This window comes from Kryptolebias marmoratus, linkage group LG21 (assembly GCF_001649575.2).
Source record: "Kryptolebias marmoratus isolate JLee-2015 linkage group LG21, ASM164957v2, whole genome shotgun sequence".
Classification (NCBI taxonomy): Eukaryota; Metazoa; Chordata; class Actinopteri; order Cyprinodontiformes; family Rivulidae; genus Kryptolebias; species Kryptolebias marmoratus.
Genome location: NC_051450.1, coordinates 4,630,923 through 4,654,546, shown reverse-complemented (window position 1 = coordinate 4,654,546; position 23,624 = coordinate 4,630,923). Strand labels below are relative to the sequence as shown.

Below are 23,624 nucleotides of genomic sequence, written 5' to 3'. Positions count from 1 at the left end.
CAGACTGACATCTTTTCCACGACGACAGGATGTGTCTTTCAACATGGTTGTTTAAGAAATGAGAAGCAACTCATTGCACCAGTTGGGCTTAAATAACTTGTTGCCAGCTGAAACATGCAGTAATTATCCAATAGGAGGCTCGTACCTATTTGCTTAGTTAAATCCAGGTGGCGACTTTTTTTATGGCCAGGCAGCGTATTTGGAGTCAACCGTGTGTTAGCAAAATATCTTTGAAATACTAGAGAGATTTTATTGAAACTTTCATGAAATAACATTTGATGTTCCTATACAACTGATTAACTTTTGAAGTCAATACATTTCAAGATGGTTCGCAAAGACAATCAACATTAACCCACAAAAAAATTCCTATACCTACATAAAATTAGATGTGGTAGTAGCTGAGTTATTCTCAGCACATACTCTGAGCGTGCTATCTTGCAAAATAACATGAAATTGCACATAACTTTTCTCTCTGCTCCTGGTGGAAGGCGGACATGTTTCTTTTCTCTCCGTCTCTGTCTCCTGGCCTTGGTCAGCTATCTTCAATTTCTCCCCAGATTTTATGTAAACAAGATGCTCTGCTCCCTCCCTTGCCTAAGGACATCTGTGGATCTGCTCTGGGCTGGCTGATAAACATTCCATCATTATCAAAGACAATAGCCTCTGTGACGTGATTCATGGACTTCTCTACAAACACACACACACTCACACATCACACACCACACCGCTTCCCACCGCCTCTACACACACATATTCATTTTCCACCGTCTCCACCGTCTAGTTAGTAATTCTAATGTTGGCTATTAGAAAGTTTTTTGTACTGTTAGTTTAGTATTGTCTAATATTGTTTAGTATTGTAGCTTATTTAGCCTTCCTGTACATTTAGTTTAGCTCATTTTAGATATTGTTAGATTCCTAATTGTTGTTTAGTTCAGCTTTAACTTTATCATGATTTTATTTACAGTATTTTAGCTACTATTTTTACTGTTTTAACTCATGTTTAGTTTCATGATTTCATTTAGATTATACATGATTGATCTGTATTTGATTATGTACCTGCTGTATTGGATTCTGTTGTTGTTTCTGTTGTAAAGCACTTTGGATCGCCTTGCTGCTGAAAAGTGCTATATAAATAAATCTCACTTCACATTATTTTTACAAGTTTGACCAAATTGGGTACATCTTATCACCACAAAATGATCTTAATTTAAAATTCTGGCATGAAAGTTTGATGAATTGGCTCATAATCTGCTGGAGGAAAAAGAAGCAGCTGACTCAAAGGTTATATCTGACATGACACTCACATGTGTGCTGATGGTCTCTGTGAGGGCCCGGTACCAGTCATTGATGACGCTGTCAATCTCAGACTGGATCAGAAGCTCTGCGCCCTGACGAGTTTTCAGCTGCAGGAGGGAAACAACTACAAGTCAAAACCGCTGCGTAAGACAAAAGAGTCGGAGCTCAAACAGCTCTTCTGTTTCATACCTCAATGACATGTTTCTTGCTGGACTTTTCCTTGGAGGCCCACTCCACAGATGCCCCACGCAGATCAACAGTGAACTCGGGTTTGGACTGATTGCTGCCGAACTTCTGGAATCAGGAGTTGAGAAATAAAATAAGAAACTTATTTTGTGACACAACATGTTGCTGTTTCCAGGAGGATTTAGTCCAGTTAGAAAGAAGATATTAGTAAAATGAGATGCAGATATTAAAGATATTAGTTTTGTTCAACATTCCACGGAGTGCAAAAGTATTGAAAGTGATTGTAAAACCTGTAAATACAATAAAATTATTGCATCAAAAACATCACTGAATCACACACATCTTTAGTAATGGTATGAGAAAGCAACAATCATACTAATCAACACACAATGTTTTGTTTCAGTGCTTTAAATACTTTTAACCAACATTATAATCCTTAATTTCCGAGTGTTATATAATGTGATTTACTGCCCTACAGCAAAGCACCACCAACATCAGTAATCAACTCCACTAAATGAGTTGGTTGGAGTTTGTTAGCATACATGATGCCCTGGGTTGCTATAAAAACCGAAGGGTTGTCTTTTATCTGTGGAAACAATTTCTTTCACAGTAATTAAAAGTTGATGACATTAAATATAACTAACAAATCTCTTCAGTAATTCTGGAGTATGCCAATGCAGCTTCGGCTTAAAATTCTAACACACCTTGTAATAATCTAACCTGAGAAACAAAAGAAATGTTAAAGCTGCTGCCTGTAGCTCAATATGATCACCATGGTAACCGCACACCTGTCTCTCACTCTTTGACTGCAAAGTTATAGATAGGGAGAAAAAAACAGATGAAAACTATAAGTCAGATCTTAAAAATTCTTGAAATTTGAGCAGCACAAGACCATGACACATGATTTTATTTTATATAGAAGATATGACAAGTTAAAAAGATCCATCACTTCCTGGTTTGAAGAGAAACTGAGCTAAAATATAGGAGTCTGTGGAAGACTCCGGTGTGCACCTTTTGTATTCTGGGATGATTTGAGTCCTACAGCAGTAAATGACAAACTGGATTAAAGAACACAAAAATGACTGTTTTGGTGCATAATTTGTATGTGTACCAAAAAGAGTAAAATAAAAAGTTTTGTGTGTCATTGTTCAACATTCCATGGAAAAATCTGTAAAAATCATAAAACTTAAACTGTGGTTGTGTAAAAGCTGTGACAAATATCAAGACAAAGTCCAACTTTAAATGTTTAAATTGTGAAATATGTGCTATAAAACTACAAAATGGGCTAGCTTTCTCAAGTGTTTTGCTAAATTCCCATTGATCCCCAACAGGATTTTTCTCATGTTTTTTTCATCTGTGTTTTGCAACAAACAGCTACCAAGTCATAGCATCAAAGCATGCTATATTCTTATTATTATTATTCTTATTTTTATTTATGAACCTATTTTCTGTACCTGCTTTTTGCCTATCTCCAGCAGTCATTGTGTGTGAGGCGGATATACCTGGAACAGGTGGCATTTCATGACAGCATCCCAGTGCCAGTGTCAGTTCTCATCATAAGACGATCTTAGTTTAAACTTCTGCCATGAAAAGGACCAATATGCATTTCTCTAAGAAATGCTACACCATTCATTTCATAGCGGCATTGCAATTTCAGTAAAATAAAAAAAATTGGTCCATGTCTTTAGTTGTTGTTGTTGTTGTTATTATTTTTTAAGAAGACTTTTTGTTGCTTGTTTAAGTTTTTAGACTAACTGAACACCAAGGATCAGTTCGAATGAATCACTGAAAATAATGAAATGAGAAGACATTTTTCAGGTTATACTTTGGACTGGTCTTAGACACCTGTTACATGCTTCATAGGGTTTACTCAGATTATGTTAATTGAATTACTTAATTAAAAGAAAATTAAGTCAAGATTCACAATTAAAGTAAGTTGGGGGATGAATAGGATACCAGAAACACTGAGGAGGTGCTAATGCATGCTGATATTGGGGACATACAGCAGTAGCCGGCACAGGCCGACAGTTCTTATAGGACACAGCTGGACGATGCTTGTATGGTTTTTTCCAGCTGCTAAGAAGAGTGAAGAGCAGCTCTGGGATGGAGCCACTGTGGTAGTATGACTTCAGAGAGGGCAGGAGAAGAAGAGAGAAGAGCAACAAACAGACAGCACAGTTCTTAAAGGCAGATGAATATCTGGAAACAATAATGAGATAATAATTCCTACTGAGATGAATGGAATGTTAAAGAAGCAGAAAAGTGTCTCTTTACACTGATGGCTACATACCCAAGAGGTGCTGCTGCCTTGACCCTTTGCAAAGAGGAGGGAGAAACCCTGCAGCACAGTCCATGAAGATGTCCAGTTCTTCCTGTTAGGTTAACAACAAAACAAATCAAATTAAATCAAGGTTTGGGAATGTAGAAATTACTCTGAAAGAATATCTTGCATCAAAAGCTGCCAATTTTGGCCAGGGAACTTTTGTAAATGAGATTTTTAATCCCAATGAGTTGTCTCCTGGTAATAATAAAAATATAATAATAAAAACAGTTCCAACCTGAGTTTCTTTCCATTTTCTGTGATTTTGGTGACATTTAGAACTCCACACTTCTCAGAGGGCTAAGGAGGGAGAAACAGTAACTAATGAAAACCTGCATCAACCACCACCCACATACATACAGATGCTGATGTTTTACAAGATCAAAAACAGGCTGACATCTTTAGCTTTCACCATACCTTGCCCAGTTTTAACAGCAGATAGCACACTAATGCTCATGGTAAAATAGCTTTGCCTTTAACAGTTTTTTTTATAGATTTCAAAATTAAACAACAAAGGTGGACTTAGAACAAATACATATATACCTATATAGAGAGAGATGTGTATATAAATATGACAACAAGTTGAGGCTGACGTCCAAACTGATCTTGCACATGCTCGGGAGGGAGTAAGATCAGATCAGGGAACCTGGACGGCCCTAAGAAGACCTCAAAATGACCCTGATGCATCACGTAACACTGGTGTGTCTCTCCACAACATTGGCAGGATAGGTCCTCTCCCCTTGGTACCACCATATGCACACACATCAGATCAGTGGCCTAGTGGTAGACTGGCTGGGTCGTACCAAAGACTTTAAAAATGGGACCCATTGCCACCCTGCTTGACACTCAGCATTAAGGGTTGGAATTGGGGGGGTTTAGATCACCAACCACCACTGCTCCCTCAGGGGATGGGTCGAATGCAGAGAAGAAATTTCACACACTCAGGTGTGTGACAATCAGTGGTACTTTAACTTAACTTTAACATACATCAGTGGTGATGCAGAACTAAGATTTATACTGAACATAATACAATGCTGTTCATTATCAGTCCATGCCACCCAGTTATTTCACCACTCTAACCACAGCTGTCCCTTCTTTGATGTTAATGACAATCTACAAATTGGACAATAAACCTATATTCTAGGCAACCCCGGTCCTCGAGGGCCACCATCCTGCATGTTTGAATCATTTGATAGTGGCCCTCGAGGACCAGGGTTGCCCACCCCTGGTCTAGTTCATGCCAATCATTGAGACATGGCACAGGACGACAAAGGGTGTTGCAAAGAGTCCACGGCCTGTGTCCGGATGGCAGGCGCGGCTGTCATAAGGTTCTGTAATACTTGGTGCATCAGACAATGATTGTTTCTTGATGTAGCCTGTCTTAGGAGACACTTCATGACATTTGGGAGTCCTCACATAGCCACTGGCTCAAACACTACTCAAATTTACAGAGGCCCATTGAGATTTTCAAACATTCAATGTCTTGTTAAAATGGGTGAATTTGAAAAAATACTGTGACCATCACAACAGTCTTTAAATGTTTTGTTTTTTGTTTTATTAGTCTGGCACCTGGTAGTGACATGCCAAGTTGTTTCCTCATGGTGTTTTTTGACAGAACCCCTACTTCCCACCACTCTCCCTCCCCCCAAAAAAGAAAAGAGAAACATCTTGGGGCATCCCAGCTTCTGTTTCTGCCATCATAGTTTATTTTTTAAAGGATTAAACAGTAGAAACTTTGATTGCAGGCGAGTTCAACTTTACTGTCAGAATACATAAATTTCCCTAGACACTGATCCGTTGTTCTGGTAAAAAATGAAAGTATATATATCTGGTTAGCAGGATTAGCAGCAGCACAGTATCTCTGTACTCAAAACAAAAAATCATACTGCTTAAAATGATTATATTATGGGAATACTAGTATAATACTACTAAATGGGATATGTATAGTTGTTTAATTTAAAGCACAAATATATACTGAACCAAAATATAAATGCACTTTTGTTATTGCTTCCATTTTGCTTTGTACATAATAGGCCTTTCCTCTCAAATATTGTTTACAAATGTATGGAAATCTGTGTTTGTGAACACAGATAATCCATCCCCCTCACAGGTGTGCCTTAGGATGGTCACAAAAGGTGCAGTTTACTTTTACTGTATCGGGGGAGGAGAGGGAATCAGAAGAAAGTATCTGGTGTGACCACCATGTGCCTCACACAGTGCAACACATCTTCTTTGCATAGAGTTGATTAGATTATTGATTGTCCACTCCTCTTCAATGACTGGAACACACTGTCGTATACAACCAACCAGTAATGTCTTTCTTTATGGAGTATGAAAGTTTATACATCTCAATGATGATTCAGAACAACAGTTACGGTAATGAAGAAAATAAATTAAAAATAGACCCTGTCTGGTATCTCATTTTTAGGCAATTCAACTGAAGGAACGGTATGACTAATAATTCCACATTAACCAAACAGCAGGTAGCTGACGGATGTGGCATGTAGCAGATTTATGAAAGATGAGAAGTGTTACGTTAAAAGTAAGAAGGTGGTTAGGTGCAATGCAGAGTGTGGTGCAAGTAGGGATACTAACAGTTGAAGGGTGCTTAGGAGATGAGGGGCAAGAGTCAGAGTCTGGAGAGCTCTGCTTGGGCGCCGAAGCACACTCCTACCAACAAAAGGCACAACATGATCAGTGGCTGTTAACTAGCAGCTAACTACAGAAAGACACAAAAACAGGCAGTCTGAAGTTAGTGAGAGGAAGAAAACCTGGAGAGGAATCAAAAAACTGTTAATGTAGGTAATAATCAGGCAGAGCAGGATGAGGTACACCAAAAAAAGAAGAATTCAGAGATTTAAAATTCTGTTTGATCAACTTTATCAACTTCAGTTCAATAAAACAAATCAGATCTTTGATTGAGAAAACACTGACTGAAAAAAAAATTGCCTTGATGTTTCTTTTAAACTATACTGGGAAGGAATCCAAGCAAATTAACTGTTGATTACAAAAGGGTCTGGAAAGGACAACGACTTTCTTACATTAAGGAGAAAGTTTCTTTTTTGTTTTCTTTCTTGGGTCGAGTTAAACGGAGAACTACAACAAAACCACCACAGGGTCGGCCGGTCATGTAAACCTTTCATCTAGTCTAGATGTCTCTCCACACATCATGTCTAAAGCTTTAAATCAAAGAAGAAACATTTAGCCTCATGTAATTTGACTTATTTGAATCTGATTTAAAATCAGACATTACATGACACAATGTTGCACACTAATTGTTGCTCATTGAGTCCCTAGTTAGGCTTTAAAAACAACAAAAAACCCTTCAAGACCAGTTAACAGTTTTATTGCTGGCAAACTTCAGATCTGAGGACCTCTTACTGAAAACATAAATTGCCTAAAATAATACTTGTACTTTGCTGGTTTCCACTTTCCATTAACTGCTTCCCTTGTTCTGCTGGCTTTTAAAATCCTTTTACTCACTACTTCTGGAACAAAACCACCGAGGCATTTATAGATCTGTGGCAGATAGGCATCATAATCAGTGACATCTACTCATTTGTTCTTATTTGGAGTCGCCATCATTTTTATGATTTATTGTTTCAGTTGAAATACAACCATTTTCAGCCACACTAGTATGTGCTGCGTACTGTAGCTGAGGTCGGCTCCACCTGAGCTACACGTTTAAACCATCATGGCCGAATCAGTGTCCTGCCTGTAACAGTGTGGAACGGGCCGGGTTACAAACAGTCTAAGTTATGGGAGTACTTAAAACTTGTAAATGTTGTGGATTAATTTCTGAAATACAATTTTAAATATTTAAAAGAAAACAATGGTAAACTCAGGGTCAAGTGGTAAACTGACCATTTTCATTAAGTACCAAGGTCCCTCTGCTCCCAGATTTAAACAGCTTCATGCAGCTCAGGATGTAGGAGAGTAGTTAAATAGCTGTTCTTTAAAACCTATTTATTTATGTTTAGTGCACTTTTTCCACCTTGTAAAAAAAGTACATGAATGCAAGACAAACCAACATAAGAAGAAGATATTAAGTGGACGTAACAAAGATAATCATTTTCCCCAAAGATAAAATTACCTCCAAAGAGTGTCCTTTATTAGCTAGCATTAGTTAAATGTGGGAAAACATGTCATAAACCTTATTTTCTCATAAACAATGAGTTAATTCCTAAATAAAAAACCCAAAAAGAGCCTCTGTCGAGCCAAATAAGCCATCAACATTCAGGGTTCGACGAGCTCTCTGTGGGCCTCCCTCCTACCTTGTCGTTGAGGTCTAAGACGTAGGTGCTGTGCCTCCACTTAGTGAGGACGATGGGATCCGGCTGCTTCCTCTCCAGACTGCGACTCTTTGGAACTTCACCAGACTGAGGGGAGATATTATACTGCAGGGGCAGAAAACGAACAGTTAATGCCATGATCACAGCAGGTGGTTCAGTACCTTCTGCCCCCAGCATACCTCTCCTCTAACTGTCCACAGCACCATTGGACAGAGACCCTGAAGGCATCATCCAATATCACCAGCAGAATGGACTGAACATGTTCACGTCTGCATTACACTGTTGTTTATTCAATCTGAGAGTGAGGAGCTTGATTCTAATCTGCTCTAAAACCTCCAGATTAGGAGAACAGCCACTAATAGTCAATCTCATCCTCTTACAACACTCCTAAGAGTACACAAGGTAAATCAAAGTCAGAGTTCCAACACATCTTCTATTTTCAAATTATAGCTTTTCAAGGCTCAAATTCTGAGATTTTATCCATTTTTCAGCTATTTTCTGACATAAAGAATGTACTGTAATTTAACATATTCATAAAATAGTGCTGTTTTTTAATCTGTACGCTAATTTTGTGGAAGGATTTTTGTCCCAAATATTTTTTCCCAAAATTTTATATAGATTTTATCTTGAGAGTCAAAGAAATTTTATTCCCAAATACTGCTCTGTGTCATTTACTTGTGAAAGTTTTACCCCCCTCCCTCCTTCCCCCTAATTGGAGTCAATTCCATTCATAATGGCTACCACGGGCAATCAAACACAAAAACTGCTATAAATATGTACATTTTACAGATATTATCTGGTAGTAGCTGAGGGTCCTTGACAACACAGCGCTACACATTGTACCACATCTTTGCATGAAGGTTGTGAATTAACTGTTAAAATCAACACTGTCTTTGTCTGGAATCCCTATTTCACTTTACAGAAGTCTCTAACCACAGTGGGGTATGATCCAAAAGTAGACATGAAGGGGACTAAATTCAGTTTTTTGTTGTTGGCAATGTGAAAAATACCTTGCTTGTTTGAACAATTTATAACAATACTATTATTTGTTGTTTTTAGAAAGTACAAAAGGTAATTAAGTCTGGAAGCATCAATTTTTTCTTGTTTTTCCCCCATAATTTTCCAGGCCTCAAGTTAAATTCCATACTTTTCAAGCCTGTGCAGCAGTATCTTAGTGGTATTAGGTAATGAAAGACTTTTTTATCCACAGGAAGTGCTCTGTAGAGACAACAGATTACAGGCAGCTGATGTGAACAAGGTAATCTCACCTTTGGCAGCTCCCATTCCGATCTGGATCCATCAACACTGTAGTAATAAGGTCGGCCTTGTTCATCAACATGTTTTATCCACTGCAAAAGCAAACACGGGTAAGCATCCAAGAGCTGAGAATTAATATAACAGCTGCAAACGAAAGTACCTTCTCCTGTGTGTGTTCAGACACGTAGAGGGTGTGTCCATGTTCATCAAGCTCCTCCGACCAGCCTCTAGGGGGCGATCCATACTGACTATCAGACTGGCTGGAGTGGGTGCTGTGACAGTTTTCCTCAGAGGACAGTGGCTGTGAAAGAGGAAAGCAAGGAGGGAGATAGATAAATAAAGCATCACATCACTTCTGTCAGCCCGCCCCAGGGCAGCTGTGGCTACAATGTAGCTTACCACCATCAGTGAGTGAATGTGTGGATGAATGGGTGAATGATTGTAGTGTAAAGCGCTTTGGGGTCCTTGGACTAGATAAAGCGCTATATAAGTGCAAGCCATTTACCATCAAAACTTCCACCCCTTTTCCAGCAGGAGATCTATGGCACCAGTCAATCTAACAAGCATAATGAAGATTAAGCATAATAATGACTATGTCCAGCTTGTAAATACCATAAATATACTATTTTTATCATTTTGTTGTGTAAATTTTATTATTTGTAGAAAACAAAAAGAAAAATGGACTGAAAACATTCTTCAAATCTTCTTTTATCCAACAATATTTCCATTAGAAAATAAGAAAATCCTTTTTACTAGTGTTGACGCCTTTTCTTTACTGCTCCTACAGAAAATATCTGACCCTTTTAGAATTACCGCTGCAATTGTTTCTGCTTTCAAGACATAACTTCAAACACAAAGTGTTTACTTGCTGACAAATACATACCATTGCAACAAGATAAACTATGTCAATCATTTCTTGTGTCAGTGTTAACGTTATGGATGATTCATGTAAACCAGTGATTCCCAAAGTTCATCTCTGTGGGTCATGAAACCTCAAGTAAGGGTTCTTAAATAACTTCTAGAAACCAAAATATAAGGGAAAATGATTACTGTAGACATATTTTTACCATAATTGTTAAATATAGCAGTGATAAATTAATGAAAAATAGTATCATAAGTGTTTGAACCTTTTGCATTATCATTATGCTCTTGTTTAGTAGGGTTATTACAAAAGTTTGCATGCCTAAACCACAATAAGGAGGGTCACAAGCCTCTGTCCCTCTTATTCCGTGGGTTAGAAGTTGAAAGGTTCGAGCCACTCATGCAGTTATGTATCAAGTGGAGAACGCCACCTGGGGGCAGTGTTGGATAATGAAGCATGAAAAGACAACTTGACAGGAAGCCATTACTTCCCCAAGCTGCATTTCTCCTTCCAGTAACCAAAATTTTAACTTTCTTTCAAGGTGAAGTGAACCTTTACCACAGTCCATGTGACACCGGCTAACACAGAGCTCATTTCCAGGCTAAAGTTTTAAACTTTTCCTCACAACCAAACCACAAATTTGATTCCTGTGCTTTTATCTTCTATTGATAATATATATCAGACCCTCCAGGATTTCGGGATGTTCCGATCGCAACTATTTGCAACTTTGACCAGAACACTGCAACTTTCCCGCAACTTTAACCCAATATTTATTGTTTCTAAAGTGATTCGCCACCGTTTCTGCGGTCTAGTGTCTTCTTTGTGGGTTTGTGTAGCGTGGAATACAAAATAACCCCAAATAACTCAGGAAGAAGACACGTGACATCACTTCCTGTTAACATCAGAATGCCGGGAGCGTGCAGGAGCAGCGACCGAAGCCAAAATGTGCGCTAATGCTTCACATTTGCCCACAAAGATTTCAGCAAACCAGTTTCCTCCCCAGCTGCAGGGGAGTGGGGGGGATAAGCTGTTTTCCACGTCCTGCAGTGTAATCATGGAACATAAACGCATCGACAAACACTTTGTGTCTGCAAAACATGTGAGGAGAGCTGCAGACCAGGGACAATCCAGAAATGGTCATGAATGTCAGTTTAGAAGCTATCAAAGTTCTCAAATAAAGCACCTTTTGAGAATGTCAATGTTTGTTGGGAATTGTCTTACAAAACTAGGAAGGATTTTTGGTTTATATATTAAAAGTTATAGTTTTTTATTGATTTTAGTAAAAAAAATTCACAACTTTTAATCGCAACTTTTAGGAAAATGCACCACAAAATCAGGCATTTTAGCCGCAACAATCACAAAAAATGCCCGTGAAATCCTGGAGGGACTGATACATAAAAAAGTCTAGACACAGCATCCTTCACCTCACTGTCTGCTGTGCCTTGGCTGTCTCCTCGAACACTGATGGTGCTGGTGCTGCTGCTGGTGTCTCTGGTGCGCGGTGGCTTCCAGGTACGCTCCCCTGTGGCTCGGTTGTAGTAGAAATACCTGCCGCTCAGATCTTTATGGGTCTCCCAGTCACCCAGGACGTGGAGCGGGGAACCTGAGGGTATGGGCGGCAGGCTGGACTGAGAGATCTTCAGCTCCTGAAGATTGGTGTACACTGGGGAGTCTGACCTGCCATGACCTGTTGATGACGTTGTCTAGAGAAAGGAAATAGAAGCAGATTAGTAACTACATCCATCCTACCATCCCTGCTTTGTAACTACAAGCCATTTCCCATGGGCTCGACTCAGCCCTACTCAGGCTGATGTGCTGCAGGTTCAGAGTCTCTCCATTGGGTAGAAATATATCCACTAAAAAAAAACTACAAAAACTTAGCGCAAGTTGTGTAAACAACGAAAGCTTCATGGACAACATTGGCCCTGTGTTGTTGCTGTTTTTTAAACTTATGGGGATTCTCCTGAGACTTCAGGAAGAGAGGCGCAGTGGAAGAAATGCTCTGGATGCCACGATTGTTGCGCGGAGTAGGACAGCTGTTATCTGCCGGAGATTGGGAGCCACTGGGACCTTTAGAGCCGGTGGAAAAGGGGCGATAGAGACAAACAGCCATCCATGCATATACTCACACCTAGTACCAGTTCAGTTCAGTTTATTCCAATCCCAAATAGGGCAATTACTATTACAGCAAGTATATATAAAACAAGACTCACAAAAAATAAAAACATAAAACATCAATACCTAATAAAAAGTCCAGCAATGTATTAAATCATCAACCAACAGTTACTACTAACATCAATAGCAATAACAATCAGGAGCAAGCTCTCCTGCTTTGTTCTGTATTAAGATAAATTTCTGTAGGAACAAAGGAGTGCTTGTATCTGTTACTTTTCATAAAGGGAAGTCTGAGCCAACGGCCAGAAGGCAGAAACGGGAACTCAACAGGTAGCGGGTGAGAACTATCAGCAAGAATGGTTGTAATTTTCCTGATAAACAGTTCAATAAGTGTACATTGTTCCAATCCTAAGATCTTATTACTTGTATGTATTAATTTACTTTGTGCATTCTTTGACCTTATACTAAGATTTCCAAACCAGCACATGAGAGAAAAGGTCAATACATTCAATGTTTGATCTATAAAATAAGATCATCAACAATTTATCAACATGTTTCCTTAGACAGAACAATCTTTGCTGGCCCTTTTTTTGCACATACTCTGAATGACAGGTAAATTTTAAAATAGTTTCCAGATATTTATAAGTCTCTACTATCTCTACATTCTGGCCTTTAAGTACCATATGATTTGTTTGATGGTGCCTGTTTAAAATCAATGCACAGCCTTAGTTTTCTGTACATTTAACTGAAGAAAAGCTCCATCACACCACTCTACAAATTCATCAACCACAGGACCATGAGCATGTTCATCATCATGTAAAAGACTAACTACCACTGAATCATCTGCGAGTTTTAATAGCAGCCTCTTATAATACCGGCTACAACAGTCGTCTGTGTACAAAATATAGAGAAGAGGAGAAAGGACGCAGCCTTGAGGAGACCCAATGACATCTCATCAGACATGCATCCATTCACCCTCACTCTCTGAGTTCTTGATGTTAAAAAAAAATCAAGAATCCAGACTACTACATGGGGTTATCAATGAAAACTGTTCAGAAGTTTGTTGACCAAAATATGGGCTTGAATAGTGTTAAAAGCCGATAAAAAGTCAACAAATAACAATTTAATATGATTTTTGTTGCCTTCGAGATGTTTAACAATGCAATTTCAGGGTTTCCCCCAGAAAAGAGGCTAAGCCTGGTGGTAGGTGGCCGTTCACCGGCTGACTGTGATTTAGTAAAAAAAAAAGATTAAAGTTGACAGGAAAGTTGAAAATATTGCTATTTATTATGTGATACACTGTAAAACTACAGTTTTACAAAAAGGCACTTTTGAAATACTTTTTTAAACAAAAATACAATTAAAATAAATACAAATTGTTTGCACCTAATTTGAATCCTAACTTAAGTCACATTTACAAATAAATTAAATTACCATAAATGAAAAAGTGCAAACAAAGCACCAACACACGTCTCACTTCCAGGCCAATGAATAACAACAGAGAACTCTGACAAACGGACAGATGCTGTACTGTACTGTGCTTTTTGTGGCACAGGCTGCATGTTGGATCACTGCATGTAACAACAAAACAAAGCATCTAATGCTGAATTTAATAGCATCATTTTACTGGTAAACAAAACATGCTTACCATATTCAGTCTTGTAAAGCCACCTGCTGAATTTTAGCTCAACTAACCATTGTTGGTTAAACTCGATAATGTTTATTGCTGTGGCTCTGACAACATGCTAACTCCAGCTGAAGGTGTCTCGGCCTCAGGGCTCATTAAGAGTCGCACAGGGCTCCGTGCTGATACAGGCGAACCAGCTCCGCTAGAGCACCGAAATCGTCCATTATGAATGTTATAAAAGGTGCGGGACCTTCGCTCAGGGGTGGGGATAGCGTGATCGCATCACTGTTGGCACGCGTACCTTCACATGGTGAGGTAGATAAAGGTAGCGGTTTTGGGGGAGCGGGTGGAAAAAACGTGTATAAAAAATGACGTATTTATAATAAACAAGAGGAGCTTAGCCTGGCGGCTGACCAGGCTTATAATACGCTTGGGGAAACCTTGAGTTTAATAAGGTGGCAGTAGCATCCTCAACTCCGCGATCAGCCCTATAGGCAAACTGTAAAGGATCAAGTAGATGTTCAGTCGTAGTAATGAGATCTTTCTTCATCAGTTCTTCAAAAGATTTCATAAAGAGGGAAGGCAGTGCGACAGGTCTACAATCATTTAAAACTTCAGGGTGGATAGTCTTAGCCACAGGTATAACTATGGACTGTTTCCAACACACTGTTGGTTAAGTGACATCTGAAAGATAGAATGAAAAATAAAAGCCAACTGTTCTGCACAAGAAGAGAGCTGTTGACCACTTATATTATCTGGTCCTATACCAACATCACAACGAATATAACATAATTAATATAACATGCACATTATTGGACTGTGGGAAGAAACCGTAGTACCCAGAAAAACAAGAAAACTTCACACAAAAAGACCCAGGCTGATCTTGTTGCTGTGAGGCAACAATGTCAACCAGCTGCTTCATCGTACAGTCTCTTTATTATGTTCATGATTTTATCAGCGGATTTGTCCATTCAATTTTAAATATTTCAATTCCTATCTCTGAGGCTGGTTATGTGTGACTCAATAGTTTTCTGAGACTGACTGAAATTCCAGAAATGTAGCAACCGGAGAATGCCATGAAAACACTCCGATGTCTGCTGAGGAAAATTATTTTGTAAAATGTTCAGCAGTTATCCTATTTTAAATTAAAGATCTAGCATTCCTCAAAAGAATGCATATTGCCCACTGCCTTTTATGCCAGAGCTTTACTCTAAGATCATCTTATGATGAGAACCTTGAATGAACCTTTATGGGTGATATATCACTGTCAGAGTATGTGCTGTAAACAGGTGTCAGTTACTACCACGCCAAAATTTGGCTTAATATCTGTAACTGATTTATAACAAGTTTTATGTTGACTGTGGCAGTCTTTATGAATGGGGTTGACTACAAAAGATAATCAGCTGTAGAGTTACATCCAGTGATTACATTCATCAAGTATCATAACATTTGTTCAGTGGTTAATGAGTTACTATGGTAACAGACACAGATATGGGCCAAAACATAATGTCCTCCTTCGTTCAGCAGCGGGTGACAAATATAGAATGTGACTGAATGAGCGATTTGTTGCAGCAAAGGTAACATTACAGACATAAACACTTTGTTATTGCAAAGCCATAAAACTATAACTAAACTATTCCATCTCTTGGGATGGAAGAGGGGCGTGTATCGGACAAATGGAAGCAGTGAGTGTCTTTGGCCGTCTGCATGACAGCCACTAAATCAGAAGCCACATGTGGCTTGCAGACACAAAAATATTATCAGTCTGAATTTGAGTCTTCACACCAGATGAACTCAGCTAACTTGCTTTGATATATCTATCACAGATATATCAAATATCTGTGATATAACACAGAGAGCAGGGAATAAGGGGCTACTGGTAGCTTGATGCGATCTTTTTTATACAAAAGGATAAAAGGTATAAAAGGTCTCAAACAATGGTTTAAGTGTCCAAGTTTCAACCACGTAATGCAACAAACATCAGGAGGAAAATCATTAAAAACAAATTAATAATGTAGCAGTGGAGAGATGTTTGAGCTGTGGTGGGTAGTATACATTTATAGTTTGTTTATACCCTCCCAAGAGGGTCGTGGATCAGTTGCCAAAAAAGCAAGGAGGGTGATAAATGCAGTTAATTGCATGCAGCAAATATTTCGTCATGCAACAAGTGTCTTTTTAGCAACAATTTTTCTGTAAACCTTGCTTGAAACCATGTTGCAAAATATTGGTTTGGGGATAGGAAACAACATGCCAAAAGTAGAACATTGCACAGCAAATGCAGGAGGAAGTAGAAGAAAATGGAACTTGTGAACTTCGCTTTTGTACAAATGGAAAAAAAAAACAACAAATCACTAATTATACAACAGAAATGTACTACTGCTGCACATTATAACTTTAGGTAGGCCACTTGTGAATAAACTGAACTTAAATGCAGCTACACAAAAGAAAACAGGAGTGCACAGTGTTAGTGCTGATTTCTGAGGTGGTCTTTTTAAAGTTGGCAGCAGCAGAAGGTCACACCACAAAGGAAAGTAAGCTACGTTTCCATGGCTACAGTTCAGAGCTTTTAACTTTCTGTGTGCTCTAAAAAGTATTTGAGAGGTTTGTCTCTAAGACCAATACAAGCCTGTTGTTTCTTTAAAAACAGATCAGTGACACACACACACTCCATTACTGGTGAGGAAGTAAAACACATTTCAGCTCAAAAGATTTGAACTGTTTTTAGGACACAAATGGGACTTCATGACAGTTTTGGAATAAGAATAGTTCTCACATGAATTATTGTTTCATATCCTGCAAACATGCTAGAGGAGAACAAAACTGAAAGTAGAACCTGCTATTTTCTTTTTCTGCCTCCCAGTTTTAGCCCAGCGCACACAATGCGGACAAAGCAATTTGGCAAATCAAAATGCTCTGGCTCAGAGTGGGTTTTCATCCATCAACACCAAAATGGAGACTGTGTGCAAGAGTTTTAGTTTAGAAAAATGTGGTAATGAACAAGTTTAAATGCAAATGACTGAGTCTGAGCCCAAGTCCATTCAGGGCTGCTCAGCCCAGCTAAAGCCAGGTATTTCAAGAAGTTAAAGCCAAACATTTCTCAGAGCATATAGTTGAGTGTGTGCACAGCTTTTTACTGTGTGTAGGAACAAAGGCCCACTGTTGATATGCATACCACATATGTCACAGTCATTTCAGCTAATAGCATTTGGGCTGCCTTACAAGGGGAGAAAAGTACATCAAATAAAAGTGACTACTTGAGTTGCAAAAATATTACATTACTGAAGAGAAAAAGAAATTACAGATCAAAACCAAAGCAGCAGATCCAGTCATTAGATTCAACACACTGCATAGTTTAGCAGATAAAGGAGGTAATACCTAAAAGGCAGAGGTCAGCTTATATGAGTTTTTCTGCTGAATTTTATAAATTTGTGCAGCTAATGATATTCAACACCATTTTTTAAAAATTACTATGTATTTTCAATTTACTAAAAATAAAATCCAAATGCTTAAGTTCAACAAAAATGTTTTAACAGCATTAGGAAGTCCTTGGGAAACTTCAGATCTGCCTATATAGAAGAGTACTCTCTAAAGAAAATTAAAACTCTGGGCTACAATGTTCCTACTAGGGCAGGGAAATATTTTTAGAATATTCAAAGTCTTGTTAAAAAGGGCATATTTGAAAAATTAATGCAATTATTTATTTTTACACTGGCACATAACAGTGACACACACAAGCTGTTTCCTAACTACACATTTTCTGTCAGGATGCTCCGGTGGTCCCAACTCTCAAACAAACAAACAAACAAAAAGTAAGAAAATGAACTCAGAGCTTTCCGGTGTCTACTTCAGCCATCATAGTTTATTTTGAAGTAATCGTAATGTTAGCAAGGCCACCACCTGATTTTAATAACCTCATCAAACACATATATACACACATATTTTGATGCCATTTGATAGATATTTTAAAGACAACTCCAACACAATCAGAATTTTTAAAATCGGTCAACTGATTACCAATTTATTGTCAAAAAGTGATCATCAGAACCGGTTTAAATTAATGCAATTCTTAAATAGACAGCAACAGAAAGTGCTGTGTTTAACTTCCTGGAACTTCTGTTCGCACACCGGGCTGAAGCTGAGGAATCGATCTGATTGGCTGTAAATTTTTACACTATTCCTTCGCGGAGAACACATGAGCAAAGCAGTCGGAAGCGCCAGCTCCAACTGAGCTCTTTGCCAATGTCTGTCATAAAATATTTTATTTCATCTGAGTTGAGAAATGAATGAATGAATTAGCCGATCATTGCCTGACCCAGTTAGCTAAAGTGCTACCTTGCATTGCTTATTTAACGCATTAACAACAGACAGAGGATGAATGGGTTGTGAGTGGACAGGTGGCCTTGCTAGTAAAATGGAAACTATGGTGCTGAGTGACTCAGCTGATCAATAATTACTATTAAATTCAGCAAGAATACCACCATTGGTACATAATACGCCTGTCAGAAAACGTTTAGCATAATCCAAATCCAATGCATGAATTCCCCTCACACAACAATCCTAAATACATGTGTTTAGAGATGGAGCACACACAAGGTTTTCACAAAGCTTTCACCTGTGACCTTGAAATCAACAGGGATCATCCCATCCCATGAGGTGTCCAGCGGATTGTCAACTTAGAGATCGAACAAGAACCTGTCGACAGACAGACAGACAGACAGACAGACAGCTGCATGAAAAGTACTGAATTTTTACTAATGACTTGGTAATCAGTTCAGTATCTGCAGTCATGGTTGACTGATAGTAGATAATTTATAAAATGTTAACTATAAGTTGATTAAAGCAATCAACTAATAGAAAAGCTTTATAAAAATTAAAAATGGAATTAATGGCCATTTCTTTTTTTTTTACCCCTTTTTACAAATAAGGGTAAAGACTTTACAAATCGTAAAATGTGTTTTAAAAGGACTATATATCATCTGTAGCTTCAGCCAATCCAGATGCAACCAATTTAAGTGATGCAATAATTGATCTAGAACATATATAAGGTGGTCTAGATGCAAAACAAAACAAAAAAAGATGATATTGCTATTTTTTAAGTTTTACAAACTTTGATTCAAGTAATTTATACACAAGTCTAAAAGGAGCTTTAAGACTTGACTGAGCTGCAGAATGACAGACTTTCCTTTAAGCCACAGGTAGACTTAGCTTATCATGATCAAGTGCTACCGACTGCTAATGTGTGCTCACTACAACGATGGTGAACACTTTACCTGCTTAAAATCTTCTTTTTTAAAGGGGAAACTATTAAATTTTAGTTGCAAAGACTGTTTTGGTTTTAATTTGTTGACAGTGTATTTATTATCCTAGTGAAGTGCTAAATTAGTACCTGAAAAAGAAACCATGATCATTCTTTTCTGGCCCGGTTGTATTCAAGTTTGTGGGGTTTTCTTTTTAGAGAACAACTTGGAGTAAAGGGTATTTAGACAAAAAGCATTCTGTCCCAAAGTGATGCTAAAAACCTGCAACTCTTCTAGGTGAGACTACATGCAATGTCAATCAAGTCAAGCATTTAATTAGTGCCCTAGAATCCATACAGATGGCGCAAAATGCTGCTGCTAAAGTTTTGATTCCATAAGAGAGAAAACTTCTTCTGTGTTAGCCTTCTACATTAGCTTTCTGCAAAGTTTGAAATAGTATTTAAAATCTTACGTATTACATTATGGCAAAACTCCATATTTACTTTCACCACTCATGCACACTACCAGACCATAAGTTTACTTGTCACCCGATGCTGAACGCAAAAGGGTAATCATTTTTTTATCTGTGTGTGAGTGTTTGTTTGTCTGCCATGTTAGCAAAATATTTGATGAACCAGTGGACAGATAATAATTGCACTCTCAAAAGATAATCATTTGAGGTACATCAGCAACAACCACAGTCAAATGGTCACCATAGTTAATCAACATTAGCAAACATAAAAATGGCTACAACTCAGTCAGTTTTACAAACCCTGAGCAAAGGTTTGTTGTGACAGGAGGTAAGAATCCCCTGCAACACATACTCCAAGCTGTGACAGAAAGTCAAGAGCAAAAAGGCTGTGGCTGAGTTTTGAACCTGCAACCTGTTTGCTGTGAGGCGACAGTGCCACTGAAACCATATTAAATAACTCGACAGCTAATCAAGTTTAGGCTAATATGACCGGTATTATGGCCGAAAAAAAAAAAGAGTCTGTTCATTTCTGACCCTGAAATACTTTGAGCGTCTCCCGGATGGAGGTGGGGTTATAATCTGTTTCTGCATGCATCATGAAGCAGACAGAAACTATTCCAAATCAATTTATAAATGTCAAAAAATAGATTCTTATTTACTGTTAATAATGTCGTGTTCATGAACGCAAAAGGCAACTCTGAAGTGTGGAAGTGTAAACTGTTTACAGCGTACAGCAGAGGGAGAACGTGGCTCACTGGGACATACAAACAGCTCCTCCTGATTGAAAACCAATGTTTAGAAGTACTGTGGTTTCTACGACGTCAAAAGGAAAAATGACGCTGACAAGAGCCACACTATAAGCAAATTTAGTACATGTTTTCACCTGAAGGAGGAAGAAAAAAACAGCCAGTGGTAGCTGCCGCTGCTAACAGGGAAGTATCAAGTGAGCGATATCAAAGTTTCCACTTATCGTGGAAAAGAGAACATGAATTATATTGTCAATCAGAACCTTTATTGCAAAGAACCTGCATCCATACTCAGCAGTTGAAAAACCAGAGCTTGTGCACAATGTTTTGCACTTTGGAGCCACACACATACTCATCCTATGTCTAAGAATAAGGTGTTCATGCTTTCCCATACTAAGAAACCATTTGTGCACACCACAGACCTGTTCACAGCATTCCACTCAGGGGTCTACAGTTTTCACTACAGCCACAGGTGGTGATAATGTACTAACTTGGTAACTGATCAAAAGAGCAAAAGAAGAAACAAAGTTTAAGTAATTTCATCAAAACAACGGTATACGTGCATATATATATATATATATATATATATATATATATATATATATATATATATATATATATATATATATATATATATATATATATATATATATATACTGTATGCAGTGAGGCCAGTGTTTGTTCTTCTACATATTAATAGATTGTTTGTACAAGAAAAAAGCCTCACACAATCAGCACCAAATGATAAGACAGACTGACACTCTGCAGGGGAATTTTTCATAATGAATAATTGATGTCAGCATGAAAGTGTTTCCCTGGCAGACTGTAGTCACTTTCATTTCAGGCTGTCAAGCTTTAGCTAGGGTAATATAAATACTACCTGGAATCTAATTTAACAGTTTTGAAAGATTAAACGACAATGCTAGCTGCCAAAGTTAGAAAAAGTTCACCAATTAGAACTGAGTAGTTTCTATGGGATATAAAATCCATCTGTGCTGGCACAGAAACCTGAGGTGATGAAAATATAAAGTTTTTAAGTCCAGCAAACTGCACACACATGTTAATGCCTCATTTTTGTCACCTTGTATCCTGGGCTGCACACAAACACCTCGTCATCATCCTCCCCAGCTTTCCTGTATCCCCTGAACACACTGAATGCACGACGCATGCTGACAATTGGCAGCCATCAAATGAGATGACACGCATGAAAACTTCTGTTTTCTCTCCGTTCGTTTGGCTTTGCAATGTTCCGGTCAAAGATAGGAGGAAACTCAAAGCCTGATTGTGAAAGAAGCAAAGCAGAAGAAGATCTCATAACCTCTCTCTCTCTCACACACACACACAAAACAGGAAATGGTACTGAAAGGTCTGAAAAAAGACTTGATCAGTTTATCAGATTATTTCTTCATGTGTCAGTCAGAGTTGGTGTTGGTGCTGACAGACAAATCTAACAAGTCAGTTTACCCAGAGATCCGGCTCTGACCACAGCGAAGAAACTGTGTTCAGAAAAGATAAGTCTGCTGCTAATTATTAGTTTTTACCTTGAACAAGCATTAGACAAGTGACTGCATAATGATACAGTTCTACAAGAATACAGCCAGAAGTTAAAGCCTATAATAGAAGAAGTTTAACATGTTGTAAAAAGTGTGAGGAAGTAAAAAAATAGGATGTAAGTGTCAGCTATGAGGTTCCTCTAACAGAAACTTGCAATGCTGCATTCTTGGCCGTGCACATTATTTTGTTGCCCACATCATTTGTTCATTTTGTGCCATTGTTGGCATCTACCCCCATATTTATGATTTAATCTTCTGGAATACACGTTATAAAGGAAGAGGGTTGCATGTCTCTGTGAAAGTTGCGAGACATTTGGGATTCCCTCTTGAATGCCGTTCACCAACAAATCACAGCCCAGTGAGATATCCTCTTAATGCTTTGTTATAACTTTAGATATACAAATAGTTCTAAAATACAAAACAAAAAACATTAAAAAAAATCTAAAAATACCAGAATTACATCATGCATTCCTCAATTTGAAACATTTCTGCTTGATCATTGAGACAAAATTAAAATTCATCTTGCTTTTACCAAAATCACCTTCAGAGGTTGCACGCATTACAGTCAGACTGTAAGAACTCCAATTAGTAATCAGACATTCATATTTCTGATCAAACAACAACTTACAGTAAATAGTTTCAATGACTGCATGACTGTAAATCTTGGCTCTGCTTCATGTGTTTTCCTGCAGACGTCCAGTCTGAAGAGAATGAGATGTGGCAGAGAACTGGGATGTAGGGATCAAGACCCTGGCAGGTAATTAAAAATGGAGCAGACCTGAGGGGCAGAGAGTCTACCTAATACAGCTGCAGGGATGGAGAGATGTGCTGCGGTCTTTTTCTTCTCAGCAGCAGTAACTCTATAACCTGAACACATATGATGAATGAGCATCAGACTTCAGGCCGATGCAGAACAAGATTTCTACAAACTGCACTAGAGCAAATTATGCAAGTGGAGGAGTGTGTGGGTGCACCAAACATGGAAAGTGTCAGCTAAGAGCAGTCATGGAGACTGTAAAAGGCAGACCAGAACACATCCACCCAGAAACAACAAAGAACCTGAGGAAAAACTAGATTGCTAATGGAGCTACACGATGCTATTGTTCAGCTTGCTGTAGTAACTTACACTCATCACAAACCCCCTCTACAACCATCCCTTCAGTCTATTCAGTCTCATTACAATCACCTGACAATGACTGTCCCTGGCAGTGCTCTGTAAATGAAACCATAAATAATTCTGTGGAAAGAAGTGCAGGTCAGTGTGAGGGCAGCATGAGAGGAGGGCTGCAGCTCAACATGATCTCCACTAGGTGGTTCCCACACTTTGACAGGGAGGGGAGGGAACAGAGTCAGGAGGTGGACTTCCTATCAGTGAGCGCATGGTGACAAGCCCTGCAGCGACAAACATGCTCCATACTCCGCACAGAAAGAGTAAAGGTGGTAAATCCTGGTCAGAGCTCTATCAAACAATGATTTTTGTATAGTCAAAGTCTAGTTAAAATGGGCAAATATGAACAGATGCATCCCAGCATCTGTTTCTGCTCTGGTAGCTTAGTTAGAAAGGATTATAAAGTGGGAACTGTAGTCACAAATGCTCCTTCGCAGTCTCACTGAACTTGAAGTGGTCACAAAGGGCAAGCCACGTTGCAGCATTCTGAATG

At 38.5% G+C, this 23,624-nt stretch overlaps 1 protein-coding gene across 5 annotated transcripts in view; it reads right to left on the bottom strand.

Annotated features, from left to right (window-relative positions):
• arhgap12b (Rho GTPase activating protein 12b) overlaps positions 1-23,624 on the bottom strand; it is an 88,145-nt gene that overhangs the window by 15,693 nt on the left and 48,828 nt on the right. For 3 of the 5 annotated variants that reach the window (XM_017436488.3, XM_025010636.2, XM_025010637.2), the window contains exons 3-12: positions 11,638-11,916; positions 9,512-9,652; positions 9,363-9,443; positions 8,077-8,199; positions 6,398-6,472; positions 4,041-4,102; positions 3,773-3,854; positions 3,486-3,608; positions 1,486-1,590; positions 1,305-1,403 (exon numbers count right to left, since the gene is read on the bottom strand). In XM_017436488.3, the coding sequence (XP_017291977.1) occupies positions 1,305-1,403; positions 1,486-1,590; positions 3,486-3,608; positions 3,773-3,854; positions 4,041-4,102; positions 6,398-6,472; positions 8,077-8,199; positions 9,363-9,443; positions 9,512-9,652; positions 11,638-11,916 (1,170 nt within the window). The remainder of the gene's footprint in view (positions 1-1,304; positions 1,404-1,485; positions 1,591-3,485; positions 3,609-3,772; positions 3,855-4,040; positions 4,103-6,397; positions 6,473-8,076; positions 8,200-9,362; positions 9,444-9,511; positions 9,653-11,637; positions 11,917-23,624) is intronic. The other 2 variants (XM_025010638.2, XM_017436483.3) reach the window with 2 other exon arrangements.